This window comes from Myotis lucifugus, unplaced genomic scaffold (genome assembly GCF_000147115.1).
Source record: "Myotis lucifugus unplaced genomic scaffold, Myoluc2.0 scaffold_0, whole genome shotgun sequence".
Lineage (NCBI taxonomy): Eukaryota > Metazoa > Chordata > Mammalia > Chiroptera > Vespertilionidae > Myotis > Myotis lucifugus.
Genome location: NW_005871048.1, coordinates 61,476,120 through 61,495,513, shown reverse-complemented (window position 1 = coordinate 61,495,513; position 19,394 = coordinate 61,476,120). Strand labels below are relative to the sequence as shown.

The window sequence follows — 19,394 nt, the reverse complement described above, 5'->3', positions numbered from 1 at the left end:
TCATGAGAAGGAATCAAATAACTATTTACAAAATGAAAACTAAACCTTTGTTGCAGAGAAATTGAATGAACTTTGCAGAGGTGACCCTGGTAATCTGCTAGTGGTCCTAAATCACTTACTGTGGCCTCCTGACGTCCTCTCTGCCAAAGCCCCTTTCATCAGACAATAAATGTCCCCATGTGGCTGACTGCTAGCCACTGCCCATCAGGCCCAAACATTATTTTTAATCCCTCTGCTCTGGTAGATAATGGTTCCAAATTCCAGGACTAGAGCGACAAGGCTTCCCCCAAGCTGTGCACTAGGAGCCAGACGCCATATAGTGTGCCTGTGGCGGTGGATAACCCACAGCACTCTACTGCTCCTGTTAAATCTAATTTCTCCTGCCTCTGCTGGCCCTGTCTGGCACCTGCAGAAGGATGGTGTCCTGACAGCCCATCTTGATTCTGAGGAGCTTTATCTGCACCTCTTGATTAGCATTCTATTTATATGCAAATAAGGACTTGCCTTCCTTGCTTGTGTATTAATTGCCACTATAAATTGTAGCTCTTTCTAAATCCAGGGAGTTGTGGGATTGTGGGATATAAGGACAGAAAGTGACCTTATAAAATAAGGGGACTTCATTTTAAAGATGAGCAAACTAGGGCTCAGAGTGACCCAGTAGATTCCTCAGGGGGATATTGCCAGTGAGTGCATCCAGACCCAATATGGAGATCTCCACCCTAGAACCCCAGTTCAACTGGAAAAAAAAAAATCACAGAGTAACAACAGGCCATCAATTATTCTGTGTGTGTGTGTGTGTGTGTGTGAGAGAGAGAGAGAGAGAGAGAGAGAGAGAGAGAGAGAGAGACTGACTCAGAAACAGAGGTAAGGAGTGGGAATTTTTAATCATTGGTTTCCAATGGTGGGACTCACCCCCTGAAAGTGGAGATTGTGCTCAGTTAATAATAAATGTAGCCCCTCGATGAACTTCTACTTTTTAAAAATATATATTATTCTTTAAAGAAATGTAGAGGATTAAATTATTTACCATTCAATTGTTACTGTTAAATGAATTAAACATGGAGGCCTTCAAACCCAGGTGGACCCAATTCACTTGGCACCTACATAAGCAAACTAAAATCTAAGCCTGTAAATGCCTCAAAGTTACAAAACTGAAACCGAAGGACAACCAATCACAGTCAACTAGGCTTTAAGCTATAGCCAATCAATCATTTCCTTACTTTGCTTCAGCCTTTTCTCTCTCAGCTCCTGTCAGCCAAGTGTTCCTAACCACTTCCGCTTTGGAGCTGCAGGATTCCAATAGATTTTTGCTCAAATAAACTCTTAACACTTTAAATATGTCTCAATCTGCGGTTTTTAACAATACTAGAAGAAAAAAATCCTATCGAATGCTCAATAAATATTTTAATGTGAAAAGAGAAGGAACCTCATAATAAAAAAATTAAGTTTTCTTACAGCATTAAAAAGGTGGGGGGTGGGTTGACAAGGAAATTCTGGGAGGTGTTGAAAGTTCAAGAGTTCATGAGTGGGATGCGCATAGGCAAACTTCTTTATGGTCACCCAGCTCCAATTTCAGTTCCCTTGACATAAACAGCGCTTGACAATTTCCGTTCACAGCATGCTCTGAAGACATGTGTTGCTGTCAATGGGACCCGGGCTCCCAGCTCTTGAACAAAAAGGTCAAAAAGAGGAGAAAGAGAAACCCCATACAGTGCTCTCCTTTACTCTTCCTCCAAACTGCCAAACAACAAAACTAAAATGATTTCATAGTGAGTTTGATGTCCTGCATTCAAGGGAGAATAATCCATGGATTAGGGGGAGGGGGGTCACAGTACCTCATCCAGTGATGGCGAACCTACGACACGCGTGTCAGAGGTGACACGCGAACTCATTTTTTTTGGTTGATTTTTCTTTGTTAAATGGCATTTAAATATATAAAATAAATATCAAAAATATAAATCTTTGTTTTACTATGGTTGCAAATATCAAAAAATTTCTATATGCGACACGGCACCAGAGTTAAGTTAGGGTTTTTCAAAATGCTGACAAGCCGAGCTCAAAAGGTTCGCCATCACTGTAAGCAGTAGAGCTCCCTGTGGGATTCTGGGCAACAGTGAGTTGTATAAAGTGTTAGAAGAGGCAATGTGGAAATAGGGCAGGACTGGCTGGGAGGTCCTGTTTCCTAAGGCAAGGTGAGCCGGCCAGCGCCGAGTTGGAGGACTGCAGCTGGTGTGTTGCCTTCCTTGACAGGTGTTTTCCGGAAGCGCAGGCTGACTTGGGTTCAGCTTTGCGTCCTGGACCGGCCTCCGCTTCAGAGTCTTAGTTATTATAGAGTGAACTAACTGCATCATCCCAGAAACATCCTCAGAATAACCACCAAACTCACTGAGCCCAAAAGACTTAGAAGTACTCTGGGCTCCCAACTGAAGTAAGAAAGTGGGCATTCGGTGGGAGGGGAGAAGTACAGTGTGAAATGGTAGATTGCATTAGGAGAAAGCAGCAGCCACATCACTATCACTTCCCCCGGAGCCTGGGTTTCCCACCAGATGTGGCAAATGCGCCTCGTTGACAACACCTTTCGAATCTTGCTTTAATTAGGAGAGACCAGCTCCCACTGTGCCTTCTTTGTGTCCCCAGAGAAAACCAACGCATTATTATTCCTCGGCCATCCTACAAGTTGCTGAGCCTTGAAAGACCCCACCGGCAGCTGCTGGAGCGTTGCTGAGGGGGCAGGGCCACATTTAATTGCTTCCCGCGTGGAGGCGGGTTAACGGGGCCTTCAGTCTGTATTTAACTCTGCAGCCCGTGATAGACTTCGGCGGTGGGAAAGCGCGCGCCGCTCCTCTGCACACTGTTTTATAACTGACGGGGGAAGATGCCCTTTCGTTCGGTAAATTGTATCTGGCCTTTCCAGCCCAGAGATAATTAATGTTTGTTCTCATCCAACGGGCAGATTCAAAGAAATACAGCTCCCATTAGCTCCTGCTCAATTAAGAAAAATGCTCATCCGCCCCCATGACTCAAACGCTGCTCCCAACTCTGTGAATCACAGGCTGGAAGGACCAGAGAGGTCGTCCTTGCCAACTTTGGTGCTTCAGCCCCAGGCCTAACAATGTCCAGTTCCCCCACCCGACTCAACCCATACCAGCTCCGTACCAGGCACTGCCCTAAACATGTATATGAACCAGCTCTTAAAGGATGAGCATGAACTAGCTGATAAATGCTGATACGTCAGCTAATTTAGGCATGGTCACAAATCCATGATCCTGAGTGTCACAGTAACCAACAAAAACTTGCGTATGGGTTCAAGTCTACTCCTGAAACCTATGAGCTGTGTGACCTTGCGCAAGTCACAAGAAGAGACCACATTCTTGCACGGGCATACCTCATTTCACTGCACTTTGCTTCATTGCACTGCACAGACGTTGCGTTTTTTTACAAATTGAAGACAAGACCCACCACCAGCAAAAAAAATAAGGACTTGCTTTATTGTGGTGGTTTGGAATCAAACCCACAATTTCTTTGAGGTAGGTTGGTACCTGAACAAAGCCCAATAGAATAAGGTACAGCTCGGGGGTAGATGTCACCATAGGGGAGTTCCCCTCACTTTGTTCCCTTTCCTCAGACTACACCCAGGCAGCCACTCCCAAATGCTGATGATCAGTCACCAGTGGCTTGAGAAAAATGGAAAAGAAAAAAAAAGAAAGTGGGTCAGCCCAAATCCATCACCATCCTTGAAAATAACACCTGTGATGTCATGTTTCTACATCTGTAATTTGGAGCTGAAAACGACCAATTGTAGGGGTGTTAACTGGAAGTCCTTTATGGAGGACAATTGACTAATATGTCAAAATTTCAAATGCCCATACCCCTTGACCTAGCATTCTATTTCTAGGGATATATCCTAAAGAATGAGGGAGTGCTCGCTTCAGCAGCACATATACTAAAATTGGAACAATACAGAGAAGATTAGCATGGCCCTTACGCAAGAATGACACACAAATTTGTGAAGCATTCCATATTTAAACAAAAAAAAGAATGGGGGAAATGTGTGTACAAGGATATTTATGGCCATTATGTCTGTATAAACATAAGATTGGAAACACTCTAGATGGGGAATTGACTAAACAAATTATGGTATATTTGTACAATGGAATATTACATTGTTAAAAAAATAAAGGCAGCTTTAACTAAATTTAAAGGATACAATTTCCAAGGTATTTTGTTAACTGAAAAAAAAATGAGCAAAGTGTTATTGTTATATTTTTTAAGAAGCATCTATACTCATTTGCTCATATGTGCATAGAATATGTTTACAAGGAATTCAACAATCTGGTAATAGTTACTGCCTCTGGGTAAGGACTTAAGGTGGCCTGAGGTCAGGAATGAGAGCAATATTTGTTTTCTCTTTTTAATATTAAGCTTGTGCCATAGGAATGAATTAGATGGACCGTGTCCAATCAGTTGAAGGTGGGTCTCGTTCAATCAGTTGAAGGCCTTAACAGAAAAAGATTGAGATCTCCCCAAGAAAAAGACAATTCTGCCTCAGAAATGCCTTCTGACTGAAGACTACAACATCAACTCTTCCCTGGGTCTCCAGCTTGCCTACCCTTTGATTTCAGACTACCAGCCTACAACAATTACATGGCTCCTGTCATCAGACATCACATAGCACACAACACTCTTGGTATAGCCTCTGCTAACCTCTTATTTATCGGTGTGTGTATGTCCAGTCCAGCTAGCTAGGCTACAAGGTCTGTGTGAACAGGCACCATGTCTCCATCATCAACATGCCTCCGACATCCAACAGAAAACCTACACCAGGAACAAGAGCCCACTAAAGATGTGCTGTTGAATGAAGCAGCACTTTTAGTGACAAAGGTCCTGATGCTAAATCCTTGGGTTTGGTTCATCCACAGATCAGCATCCAAATCAGCTCATCGAAGAGGAGGAACATGAAGGCAAAGGAAAATAAAGAGGAAAAACAACCCTTACCAGTTATTTTCAGTTACTAGGACACTTTACATGTTTCTTCAAGCACAGCCACCTAAAGACTGTCAAAGGCAATTCATTGTTCACATTTAATTGAGCAGGACACTGTAGTGAATTTCCACAACATAAGACTTAGTTTACCTATTTTAAAATTAAAATCCAGAATTCCCTTTTAAAATAAAATATATTTAAATAGAATAAAATATAAAGAAAAATGTTATCTGTGATTATCACTCTCCATTAGATCTCAGATGTCTGTAGAGTTTCATTGTACTTTTTTTTTTTTTTGTATTCCAGAGAGGAAGGGAGAGAGAGAGAGAGAGATAGAAACATCAATGATGAGAGAGAATCATTGATCGGCTATCTCCTGCATGCCCCACACTGGGGATCAAGCCCGAAACCCAGACACATGCCCCAACCGGGAATCAAACCATGATCTCCTGGTTCATAGGTCGACATTCAACACTGAGCCACTCCAGCCAGGCTCATTGTCACCTTAGGATATGTTTTTATTGATTTTAGAGGAGAGGACGGGGAAAGGAAAGAGACAGAGAGAAACTTTGCCTCCCTTACATGTCCTGACCGGGGATTGAACTGCAACCTGGGTATATGCCCTGACCAGGAATCAAACCCGAGACCTTTCCGTGTATGGGACGACACTTCAACAAACTGAGCCACACCAGCCAGGGCTCATTGTCCATTTTAAAAGGGAAATTATGACCCTCAACTTCAGGATCAAAATACCATTCCTGAAAATCAGACTAAATCCTAGGTTAAAAACCTCCGCTGACATCTTTCACAAAAGTTTTTTATCATTTGCAAGGATTAAAGGATTACAAGATTATAAAATTAATTCATCTTTGACAAATCATCTGAATCCTATGGTTTAGTTTTCTGATCAATAAGATTATTTTCAATGAGCACCAACACCAGCAATTCTGTCCCCTGAGAAAACTGATTTATAACCATGTCAAATGGAGATTTTCTTTTACTTCCTGTTTTTACTGTTCTGTCTTCAGCTGCCAACCCAGAACTTAGAGGCTGTCCCCTGAGAGCCAGGAGGCAGAATAGTCTGAGGCCTTCAGAGGTCATCCTTGAAAGCAGGAAATACTCAGCTTTGACCTGGTCTATTGAAATCAATATGACGTGGCATAGAGAAAGGAAGCAGGTGGTGGAGTACAGTTACATCAATATTTTTCTTTATTATATAATTGGCATTAAATTCTGTTACAAGACAAGAGGATTAAATGGACCATGAGAGATACAAAAATATATATGATGAATCATATCCCAAATGAATTCTAATCAACACTATAGGTTTTATGGTACAGACTTCATTTTCTTTTAATACAGTTATCTTATTTCCACTCTATGGAAAAATACAGTCTAAAGCATAAAGAAGAGAAATATGATCTCTGAATCCCATCACCAAAAGACACAACTATTAACATATCAGCATATTTGATCACAATCATTTCTCTCTGTGTTTTTCTATATAATTGTGAATCTTGCTTTTCCACTTAACACTATCCTATATAATAAAAGGCTAATATGCAAATGACTGAACAGCAGAAGGACAGGTCACTATGATGTGCACTGACCACCAGGGGGTAGACACTCAACACAGGAGTTGCCCCCTAGTGGTCAGTGCACTACCACAGGGGGAGCACCGCTCAGCCAGAAGCCAGGCTCACGGCTGGCGAGCGCAGTGGGCGAGAGGGCTCAGGCAGGGCTGAGGGAACCCCCCAAGTGCATGAATTTCATGCTGGGCCTCTAGTAATAAAATAATTGACTATGTTATTATAACATACTCTTCCTTATAGGGACTCATATTATCCTCATTTTTTTACATAAAGCTTTTTCTAAGGCCCCAGAGCTAGTAAGCAATAGAGCTAAGACTCTAACCCACCTCCAAAACCCATGCTCTTCCTACTATGTCCCACTCCTTAAAAACAGTCATTCCTTTTGGCCCAGTAAATCACCTTTTAGAAATCCATACGGACTCTGAAACGTACAAGACAAGTCTGGAACATCTTGAAATGCAGAAAAGCAAGGAACTATTAAAGACTAAACAGGTCATGTCAAAAGACAGCCAACTTCAGTCAAAAGGGCACATATGACTAGCAAAAAGAATAATAATGAATTAAACAATTAAAATGTTAAATACATAAAAAAAACTCATGCATTCAGACTAATGCTTTTTTAAAAACGTGTAGGTTGTTATAAGTTTACAAACTCATTACTCTGAAAATTTATAAATATGTAGAAAGAATCAAGAATTTATCCTGCTTTTCCTATACAAGTTATATTTCAGAGCAGCCTAATAATTGATGAGGATAAATTCTTTTTTATAGAAGAGTGATGGCTAATTAATGCAGAAGGAATGATGTGGGGGCCGGGGGAGTGCCATTTCAATCCTTAATGAGACACTGGATCTAGGCCACAGTTGTCAGGGAACGCTGCAGCCCCAGGTGAAATGTTTATAAGAAACTCGCAGAGGACGGGGCATGCTGACACCACTGACATGACTGAAAGTGAGGCCACCTGACAGCATGAGCTCCCAATATGACTCAACAGAAAGTTCACGGGATAAGGAATATCATGACCTAAAAAAAACATTTGAACTTTAGTCGAATAAGCCTCAGACCTAACTATGTTTATGGGAAATACAGAGAACAGAGGCACAAGTCAAAGACATCCCAGAAAAACAATGGTGCAATTCTAGAATATGGAATATAGAGGATAAATAATTCAATTTCACCAACAAATTCAATGGCATGAGAGGGAGGAGGAACTATGCAGACTGAACACTGTTGACTTTATTGGTTCTTATTATTTGAATAACCAACTGTAGAAGAACAAATTTGAGACAATTGGGGACATTTGAACATGCACTGGGTATTAGAATTTAAGACATTTTTGTTGGGTATATAATACTCAGGTGGTTACCTTTTTAAAGTCTTATTGCTTAAATGCATATAAAGTACTTTATGAGGAAAATGACACAACATCTGGTATTTCTTCAATTATTCCAGGGGAAAAAAGTGTGTATGTGTGTGTGAGAGAGAGAAAGAGAGAGAGAGAGAATATGAGTGTGTGAGTGTGATGGGAAGGAGCAGGAGGTAGAGATGGGTAAATGAAACAAGATTTATAAAGTGTTGATAATTGTCGAAGCTGAGTGATGAGTACATGAAGGTTCATTATACTAGTCTGTCTACTTTCGTGGTTTTGGTATATTCCATAAATAATCTGAGGAAAAACTGTCAGAAAAACCTGCTCCACATGCTTCTTACTGATTTCTTATCTATATTTGAAATGGATCACTGCACGTATTATCTGACTAGTTTTGAAACTGATGATTAAAAAAAGATAAACTATGTTCTTTTGTTACCCACTGCCGAAACTTTAAATAGAAAGAGCGTGAAAACTATCAATTTCAGAAATAAATTAAGTGAATTAAAAGATCTATGATATGCTCAGTGAACATGTCTTTCCTGTCGCAAAGAAATAACTTGGAGACGGAAAGAGAACATAAATCCCGCAGATCAATTGTCTGTGATCTTCTTTAATGAGGTGAAGGTGCTGATTTTTTCCCCCAAAAAATCTGATGCTGTGGGTAACAACATGAAACAAAATTGTGCATGGAGTGAGAAAAAGAACACGCATGACAGCCTTGCTTTTCCAGGAATACAATGAAGCAAGCCAACAGCATCCAGGGGTTAAAAATAAGACCATTCACCATATGCCCACACACATTCCCTATAATGACAGCTGGGGATCTAATTTTAAAAACACACTACATTTCCAAAATACTTCAGCAACATCTATCTAAACAATGGATTAGAACTTGATTGAAAAATAAATAATTGAAACACCAAAAGCTCACCGAAGGAACGATGCTATGTGGGGAGCCTTCCCATAGAAGCAAAGCCCTTTGTGTTCGAAAGTTTTCTGCTGAATGAAACTACTGAATATTTTAATATTCAATTTGTGAAGGAGAAATTACTTACTCTTATTCACTAGTTTGTTTCTAACCTCAGCATCAAAGCAACTGGGACAATAAAGGCATTTATAAGATGCTTAAACCAAACCGGAGTACGCACTTGGGTCAGGTTCCTGGGAACCAGACTCTGAGATATAAGGTCACACGCAGGGGCTTTACTGGGACATGCTCTAAGAAACACACCTGTGAAGGTGAGAGGAGCAGATGGGCACAGGGAGAAGCTGAGCTGTGATGCAAGTGCAAAGAGTTCTTAGCCAATACCACAGGGAAATGGGAGTGGCCTTTCAGAGTTGTCCTCATTGAGGCAAGGGTGCCAAGCCTTCCTATCTTCACAGAAGTCCATCTCTGGTAATGGACTGTAACCTTGGGCCATTCCTGAGTAGGACTCACTGATGAGTCCCTGTGCAGGAGTCAGCCAGCTCTTCTCACTGCTTGGGAAATGAATTCTTTGGTCTTGACTGGGAGGTCTAGGGAGTAAAACTGTTCATTCATTACAGTCCACCCCTTGAGACTCTCAGTTCTAATACCTTCATATACTCTCATCCCATCTGAAACTAGCTCCATATGATTTTGAATTATATGTTTTTCCAGGGAAGCTTGTAAGAGAAAGTTTTTGGGATTCTTGCCACTATACCTGATATCATTATTTCCCTCTTCTATTGCCCTTTCTGGGCTCCCCTACACCCCCACATAGCACTCCTGCTAGTCTGGGTTGCTTACCTGGTGGGGTGACCCAGGTTCTCATTCCTGAGTGCTCTGAGCCCTAGGTCAGCATGAAGACATGGCTGTGGTGGTAAATGGTCAAATGCAAGCCATTGCTCTTGCTTACTTACCACTACATTTGATAAGGGAGTACCAAGAACAACCCAGTGAATCTCCTGGGTAGATGTGCTGCAACCAGGTAGCAGTTGTACCTTAAAGTTTCATGGAATCCTTGCTGTATACTCTGACGGAAGCATTCCTGTCTGGGGACCAGGACCCCAGAGACTCAATGTGCAGTCACCAGGAAGCACAAATCCCCTAGCACATCATGGGGAGTAATGGTAAGTGGGGTCAGGCCCACTTCCAATTCTTGTTTAATGTACCTATTGGGAGCACAGCACTATATTATGGACATTCATTCAATGCCACTGCATCCTCAGAGGGTATCATCTCCAGGCTGTCACCTGAGCTGTGGGTTCAAAAGGCTCTATTGGGCAGGCAGCTCTGGGTGGACAGTATGGTGTGGGTGGGATCCAGTCATTTATGCCCATTGTCGCTCTTCCTCTGCTATTACAGTATAATGGGATCTGTGGTCCAGGGTTAAGTCATGTAGGGTTCTATGTCAGTTTATCAAATAATATGCAAGCTCATGGATGCTGGTGGTGGCTGAGTTCCTGGGGCAGAAAAAAGCAAAGCCACTTCTGGAATGTGCCAATTCCAATCAAGATTCATCATTGCCACTTCCAGATTGAAAGGGATCAAATGCAGTCCAGTGGCTCACAAGTAACTGGCTGCTCACCTTAGGAAAGAATGTTGTACTGGGGCCTCAGTGTTGGCTTCTGTTGCTGGCAGGTTGGATACTCAGTAGTGGTAATAGATACGTTAGGAATTAGTTGACTTTTATGGCAGTCTGCTCACAATTACCAGGATCACTGGTTTTGGTGGGGGAGGGGGACAGATGGGAATTAAATGAGGACTTGCAGTATTGAGTGTATTATAGGTGGCAGACCTTACTGGATTCAGCAGGTTGGGAAATAATTATCTTACTTGTTTTTATCAATCTTCCTTAAATGTTTAGCTCACATTTATTTCAATGTTTAATATTAGAAGTGTTTGGGGTCTTTTTTGGATTTTTGGTGATGTTTGTGTGACCATAAGGCAACATAGGAGTTTAACTCTTGTTTCTCTCAATTAGCCTATGGTAAAATCGGTTTCGGCTCATTATATGTTGTTTTGCTTAAAGTTGCAGTTTCTAAGAAACTATTGACAACATTGAGGACTTACTGTACTTAAAATTACCACTGTCCTTGAACCCCTCAAGACCTTGCACCCACCAATGCACTCCCTCCCAGGTGTCTCACCACAGTGAAACTTTGAACAATTAGAGGGTTACAGCATGCCCAAGGCTACCAGTACTCCACACTCCCTGAGTGATGGTGTCCTCATTGACCACGGGCCAGCTGGTGACCCAGTTCCAGACCTCATTTAAGCACCTCCTTCCTTGGACATCCTGGCACTAATGGTTTTAGTCAGCAGGTTCGAGCAGCGGCTGCTGCTCTAATCGCCCCTCAGGAGCAGGGGGAGGTGGAGAAGCTCTCAGGGGAGATCTGGGCTGGCAGCCACCGCTCCACCCACTGATGGCACTGAGCGATCAGGGCCGGTGCTGGGCACCAGAAGTGGGTGTGAGCAGCGGCTCCAGTGCCAACAGCAGGTGCAAGTGAGGCTGGCGCCAGCAGCAGGTGCGAGCACCAGGCAGGACCCTGTTGCACAGGAGCAAAGAATTTTCAGTAACTACCAGAGGCTTGCCCTGATGACAGCGACCAGCACCCTGCCTTGTTCTGGCGCCCCTGCTCACCTGCTCCACCATCTCACAGTGGCCAACACCCACCATGTTCTGCCGCACCACCTGGTGGTCAGCGCACATCATAGCAACTGGTTGTTCGGTTGTTCTGCCGTTCGGTCTATTTGCATATTAGGGTTTTATATATATAGATGGGCACCGTTTTAACTTTTTAAAACTCCAAATTAATGAATCTCTGGACACATCTGACTTGCAACATCTATCTAGTTCTCAGATAAGGGTTTGTGGATCGGCCCTGTTGGCTCTCTTCTCCTTCCCTTTTGCCAATATGACCCCCCTCCTTCCTTCCCTGGCCGTCATTGGTCAGTCTGGAATAAGAGCTGCCCTTGATCAGGCACCACATCCTCAGTGTGTCAGCACCTGTTAGGCACCTGGACTCCTAGTGCTTGGAATTCCTACAATGTCTCTGCAAGGGATTTGTAACTAGCCCTATTTTAGATGAGGAATCTGAGGCTGAGAGAAACAATGCAACTTAGCGAAGATAAAGAACTACCAGGGCCGAACATAGTGGCACCCCAGTCTCCAGTCACAGCTGCTGCTCCTTCCGCACACCAGGCTGGGCTGTACTTGAAGAAATACTATTTTTAAAGGAGCACTTAGTATTCAGCCAAGACACTTACCCTGTGTACTGAGAGGTTCTCAAAGTGTGATCTGGGAACCCCTGGGGGTCCAGAGACAAAGCTTTTTTTTTTTTTTAAGAGAGGAAGGGAGAGAAACATCGACAAATGTTACTACACTAAAGATGGTATCTACACTTTTCACCCTTGTCCTCCCTCCCATTGAGTCACAGCGGTGTTTCCCGTGTCTATGTGATGTGTGTCATAGCTGAAGAAGCAGATATACCAACCCAGTCATCTTTTGTGAAGCGGGATGTGAAAGATAATTGCAAAACTATAAAACCAATTCATTCTTCTCCCTACAGATTTTAAAAGAAATTATAGCTATTTTTCATAAAAATATATTGTTAACATGATTGTATTATTTTTAAATTAACATTTAAAAATTTTCTCAATCTTCATTTCTAACATGGTATATATTGATAGATACAACTAACAAGAACAAAATCTCTTCAGGGTCCTCAGTACCTTTTCGTAAAGGGGTTCCACGATGGAAAGATTGAGTAACTCCTCGTGCAGTGGTTAAGAATGCGGACTCTGGAGGTGACTACCTAGATTTATACCCCAACATTGACACTTACTAGAGCCTTCTTTATGCCTCAGTTTTCCCACCTGGATAAATGATAAGATTGCCTCCTTCGGAGTTGTTCTGAGGACTAAATTAGCTGATACATGCAATGTGCCTACCACAATATCTGGCACATAAACTATTTTATTTTTGCTTTATAGTTACTGATTTTCAAATAGTATATATTTTTGTGTTTATTTCCAGGAAGAATTCCCCCAAGTCTTAAGATGAATAAAAAATATATACTACCAACTTGTCCAAATAGAGCTCATTCCCTTGAATTAGAAATAGCAAAGACCTCTTGGAAGGAGAGTCATGCTCCAGGCATAAATGTTATAGTAGTTTCCATTTATTGTCAATTTAATATTCTCATTATCCGGCACTAAGCATTCTAAAGCTCTCTTCAGAAAAAACTCCAATCCCTCGCCTTTATGAGTCTTATTTTCCACATTTGCAGATGCTATGTTAGAAAATGGGTAAGCTTGGGCAGGGCAATGTGTCGGAGACACATCACTCCAGGTGAAAGTGGTACTTGAGGATGAAATAGCAAATGTGGTCATTAATAATCTATAATAATAAAAGGGTAGTATGCTCATTAGACCAGGCGTCTTCCAGACATCATTCTGGACGTCCTTCCTGATGAAGCCAGGGCCAGAGGGAAGCCAGCCCGGGTCCCGGGTGCCTGCGGGCGGCTGGAAGAGGGAAGCAGCCCGGGTGCCGAGGGAAGCCGGTGCCAGCAGCCAGGGGAAGGAAGGCCTACTTGAACAAATTTTCGTGCATCAGGCCTCTAGTAAAATATAAGGGAGTAATATAACGAATGCCGTGAGTTCAGGATTTAGAGGTCATATTCAATGAAATAAGCATTAAGATTTAGGGAACAGAATTGATGTTTTTAATATAGTTTTAATGCTCTGCCTGTAGTTTTAGGTATATGCTAAATATAAAGGCATTCTTTCCTCAAAAGAAATGCATCATGTTTACTCAGCAAATAGCTTATACTAAAAGGTTTCTGAAGGAGCTGAAAAAGTTTGACTTTGCAGAGTAGTCGTGACCAGTATGTACTACTGGGAGGAGAAATAGGTTTTTCTTGGCCTGTCAGTTACTGATATGTATGTACCGCAGAGGAATCTCAACATACAATCCTGAGCACCCAGGTTCAGCCCACAAATGATCAATAATTATTATGTGAACATTCAAATGTTTGCAGCAGTATTAACAAGCTAACCAACTCTTCCTAATCTCCATCAATTTTGTCATAAAAAATGTGCTGATTACAAATGAGGCTAAGTGAAATGTGTATTCTTCAAAGCATTTATAAATTTCTCTAGACTGACAGATTATCTTGCAAAAAAGTCTGCACACTGAGTTGGCAACACAGCTGGTCTCCTGCATACAAATTATTGTGAATTCCAAATTAATAATGTCCAATGGGATCTAAAAGAGTTTAGAAATAACTAAGGTGGAGGAGAGCAGCTTAACAATTATGAATCCGCAAGTGTCCAAAATTGGTGGGGGGCAAAATTCAAATTCATTCACGTTCTAGGCAAGAAAAGGTGGTATCTCCTTTCATGCCTGCAACATTTGTTACTCATGTGTGTATCATGTATGTAACAATAATGTAAACATTAGATTCCATGTATTTCTAGCTCTAGAACAAACTTCTTCCAGAGCTGCTGCAAGTCTCATGGACTTGAGTAAATGTTTACGGCGCACTGGGTGTGCAAGTGTGCACTGTAGAATAAATGAGGCCCAGGATTCTGTATCAGTGCGTTATAATATTAAGACCTTCCCTGAGTCTATTTCCTCATCTGTAAAACAAGAATGCTACCTACACCTCACAGTGGAGGGGGGAAAATGGTGCATAAAAGCATGTTATGCTCACTAAACCACAAATTTACATCCAGCAAAGCAGGACGAATAGGTTAAGCCTGCATCCATTCTGTAGACATGCAGTGCAAACAACCAGCACAGCCACAGGTAACACCTATGGAGAGGGAATAGGTTATATTCTCTGACTTTTAATCCTGGTCTTTTAAAAATAAACATCTTATTGAGATATAATTCACACACCAGACACTTCACACATTTAGAGTGTACAATTCATTGGCTTTTAGAAGATTCAGAGTTGTGTCGCCATCACTACAATCAGTGTTGATCCCAGTCTTGATGTCTCAAACTAAAGACAGACACATAAACTTGCAAGGGCCATGTGGTCCTGAGATTTCTCCCAAGAGAGAAGATTCCACAGTCACGGGCAGCCAGCTGCAGCAGCCAGTGACAACTTTGTACTGATGAAGAACCTGTAATACCATTGCTCTGTATCCACACAACTGGCTGTCTTAAAGACAATAAGCAATGAGTGGAAATATCCATAGGGATTGGATTACAAATTTGGATTTAGCAAAATGATCAAATTTGGGGTTAATTTGGATTAATTTTAAATTTAATAAAAAAGAATTGTGAATAATGAAAATTTGGAGAGACCAAAGACCAATAACAACAATATGTCAAGTAGGGAAAATCCTATCTAATAAAGAGGGAATATGCTAATTGACCCTCATGCCATCACAAAGATGGCAGTGCCCACAGCCAATAAGGAGGGACTATGCTAATTGACTGCCCCACCCTCAAAGATGGCGGCACCCACAGCCACAAGATGGCGGTGTCGTCCCCTCAGCCCTGCTGGGGCGGCCTGCCTCTGGAGTCGCCCAGTCCCCTTAGCCTCCCAGCTGCCCAGGGTGGCCCAAGGTGAAGGCAAGCCTCAGATGGCGGCTGCCCAGCCACCCGAGGCTCAGATAACCAGGGCCGGTTGAGGCCTGTGCTGCCAGCAGTGGCAGCAGCAGAGGTGTGATGGGGGCATCGCCTTCCCCTGATCACCAGGTCGCCTCCAGCCCGAGGGCTCCCGGGCTGAGGGACCCCCCGCTTCAGTGCATGAATTTTCATGCACCAGGCCTCTAGTTAAAAATGATCAAGCATTAAGTTAAGGATAGCAGCATTCCCTAGGTCTTAAGCAGCTTCTCTACCCACTTCTCCAATGCAATGGCCATGAGATGTCAAGAAAAGAACATGTAGCTGGCATGGCTCAGTGGTTGAGCATCGACCTATGAACCAGAAGGTCATGGTTCAACTCCCAGTCAGGGCACATGCCCAAGTTACTGGCTCGATCCCAATGTGGGGCTTGCAGGAGGCAGCAAATCAATGATTCTCTCTCATCATTGATGTTTCTCTCTCTCTCCCTCTCCCTTCCTCTCTGAAATCAATAAAAATATATATATTTAAAAAGAATTAAAACTAACTCTGCTTTGAAAAGAGTAATTGGTCCATTTAAAACCTTTAAAAAAATAGCATGTGGCTATGAAAGAACAAAATAGTAGCAAATCACTGTGTAGGGATGGGCTAGGAAGCCCAAGGAATCCTAGCTACAGAAGACAGAGTGGGAAACAGTGTATCTAGGGAAAGAAAGACAGACAAACATCCAAGGAGAGAATGACCAGGAAACAAACCATCGGACATTTCCATATTTCCCTAGTCCACAAAGATGTCTCCTATTTAAGTACATTCGTCATGTTTCTTGTCTGGTTCATTCAACTCTGAGATGATGTCTAAATCTCTCTTTTCTTTGTTCTCCCTCCCAATAGAATTTTACTCCAGAAAGGCAAGAAAACTGAATTCTATAAAATTGTGATGTAGACAGAGGTGAGACAGTGGATTGCTTCACAAACCCAGAATCAAAACTAAGAAGGAAATTCACACAAAGTCTGGGGGGAAAGTGGCAGGAGTATTATAGGTCAGTACACATACTATCCTCACTGTCCCCCAAAGTAAAAATGCTCAAAATTAAAGGCGTATGGATACGAACGAGGTACACTGCAGTGCTGGGCTGGTGTGGTAACGGCTGCAGGACGAGGTAAGCACCAGGTAGGGGATACACACTATGGACACCTCACAGCAGTCAGAAGCAGTGAACTAGGTTTATCATCATATTGAGTGAATAAAAAGGAAACTGACGGGCCATAGCACAGTATCATGTAATTCATTAAGTGTAAATTAAAAGCATACCTCAGGCGAAGCACTACCTCATTTCCCAGGATACAGATTTAAAATGTGTCAAACACAAGAGGGCAGGCACTTGTACAAGGATTTAGAAAACAGGATGAAGGAGCAAAACTGAAGTCAGGGAGCCCTCACTGTGGAGGGTAATGGACTGGTGTACAGAGGAAATAGAATTAACTCAACTGCGCATCCAAAGTTTGTGAGGCATGTCTCTTGCAAATGAGGGCCCGTGAACACATGCTAAGGACAGGCATGGTCTCCTGGCATTCCTACATCCACTACTCAGAACATTGCTCTGACCAGAACACAGGCCATTCGGTGTGGCACCAATTTGGTCAACCAGAGACCTTTGGCACTTACTTTACGCTGGGGACTGAATGAGTGATGCGTCCTCTAGCAAATTTATTTAACCCCAACCTGTGAGGTAGTAAACACCCCATTTTACAGACTGAAAAACCAAGTCAATTTTCTAGGCACAAAGGTAGCTGAATGGATTTGAACTTAGTGTTTAACTTTGTTTCCAATGTTTCCTCTCAACCAACTTCAGAGATTTCATCCTCAGGTAACTTGTTTCTAAAATGAGATGTAAACACTACACTTATTTCCTTCCTGAACTAACTGCTCACATAAAGGCAGTATTGGAAACTGAGTGCAGACCCGTCATCCTTGTGTTCATATTTAGAAATGAAGAGCCTGTACAGCAAGCCACTGATATGCTCTTTAACTTTGCCTGAATTTAATGAACGAGCCCAGACTTTCACCACCTCCTGAGCCGCAGTACATTCAAACGGGTGACGTTCAACGAAGCCCTCTTACAAGGTTCCAGTGCCATCATCTGCTAAGTCACTCTTCTGAAAGTTAAACTTTGAAACAGACAAGTCACTAGTGAGTTTCCCATATTATGCTGACAGCCATAAATCAGATAAAGGGTAAGGCAACAGACACTTCCCAGCAGTAGTGCAAGTCCTGAGTCCAGTAGACACTTTGTAAAAACATAACCTTTAAAATCTGACCAGAAATGATATTCAAGAGCCAATATGATTCTGCCTTTTATTATTCGGTCAGAACAGATAAAGTACAGGGAGAAGTAGCAGCAAAAGGACTGTCATACAATCAGCTTCTGCTGGTTCCCAGGCAAGGACCCCTGTACAGGAGACAATGCCTCAATCCACAGCAGGCCCTCAGAACATCACTTGGGCCCTAAAGTGCATCTGCTTGGTGGCATTGTTCTTCATTCCCGTCTTCAGCAACCATTTTGACTTCATCCTCTGGACATACTGCATGTCCCGTTTGTTCATAAGAGCTGCTCCTGTGGTTGGAAAGGAGATAAGAATGAAGCAAATGTCTGTTGTGATCAGAGAAAACCCAATCTTTGCAGAGAATCTCAAACTAAGTTTGGGGTTCTTATATTTAAAGAAAAGTTGCTACCTTGGGATCTCCATACAGTGGGCTGGGGGTTTATGGTTTATGTGTACCCCAGAATTAATATACTAGTGTGTGTGAGTGTGTGTATACAATTGAGAAGCATAAGATAAAATCAGTGTCTGCTAGATTTAAGTGGCCCAGGTCACCAAGTAGATGCATTTTAGGGCCCAAGTGATGTTCTAAGGGTCTCGTCAGACTGAGTCACAGTCTCCTACACGGGTGTCCTCCTTGCGTGAGAACCAGAGGAAGCCGATTGATGGATGCCTTCCTGTTGCTACTTTTCCCTCTACTTCATCTGTTCTGACCTAATGGTAAGAGCTCACAGGTGGCCACAGTAAAGGAAACCAAGTGTATATAAACACAGTGGCCTTGAAAATGGATTTTGGTTGGACACAGCTTTCCAGGCCATTAAAAAAGAGCTCTCCTCTTATCGTCTCCACAGTCCTCTAGTGGACTGATGTTTTCCCAGAAGAGCTAAGAACAGCTCATACAGCAGACACATCAGAATACCCTTAAATAATTTCGTAATGATGATGTATCAAAGACCAACAATTTTAGTGGCCTGCTTTATTGCTTGACTCTTACTAAGTTTTCAATGGGAAGTACATAAAGGAGTGATGGCTAGTCTTGATTATACGCATATACTATAGCACACATGCATTATGATAATCAACCTGCACAACTCTACAAGGTAGGTCCTATTATTATCATCACCATTTCATAAATGAGGAAAAGGAGGTGTGAGTGAATTATATTATTCATGCTCATCATTAAGAACCTACAAGTACATCAGATAGGACTCCACTTTTGCCACAAAGATACTACTTAATTCTTCTGTGTAACCTCCAGGGTTTTTTCAACCTTTGGTGATTGCTAAATACTTTTTTGGTAATTATTATTTTCTGAAAAAGTTAATGGTGTTGATGCAGTTTTAGAAAGTTCCAGGAATATGAAGTTCTTAAGTCACAGAACTGGGTTTACTGCATAAAAAAACCAAGTGGTAAAGGAAGCCAAAGAGCCAAGAGGCTAAGTTTCCCCTAGACCTCTCTAGATCCACAAAGACGACATAAATGGAAGCGACTTCCCCCAGCCCTGCTATAAAACGAGTGCATGGGCTGGTCTGTGGCTGTCCACACCGACATACCTGTGCTGCCAGTCCATCCCAGGGCTCTG

At 42.3% G+C, this 19,394-nt stretch overlaps 1 protein-coding gene and 1 non-coding gene across 2 annotated transcripts in view; one reads left to right on the top strand and one right to left on the bottom strand.

Moving 5' to 3' along the window:
• The first annotated feature begins 3,919 nt into the window (after positions 1 to 3,919).
• On the top strand, positions 3,920 to 4,026 carry LOC111825669. Its single transcript, XR_002828854.1, has one exon. It is a non-coding gene; the product is annotated as a U6 spliceosomal RNA (small nuclear RNA).
• Positions 4,027 to 17,832: 13,806 nt separating this feature from the next.
• Positions 17,833 to 19,394, bottom strand: part of ZNF622 (zinc finger protein 622) — an 11,660-nt gene continuing 10,098 nt past the window's right edge. Inside the window, 2 exon segments of the mRNA XM_023763136.1 lie at positions 17,833 to 18,105; positions 19,366 to 19,391. Coding sequence (XP_023618904.1) covers positions 17,978 to 18,105; positions 19,366 to 19,391 — 154 coding nt within the window. The 3' untranslated portion in view covers positions 17,833 to 17,977.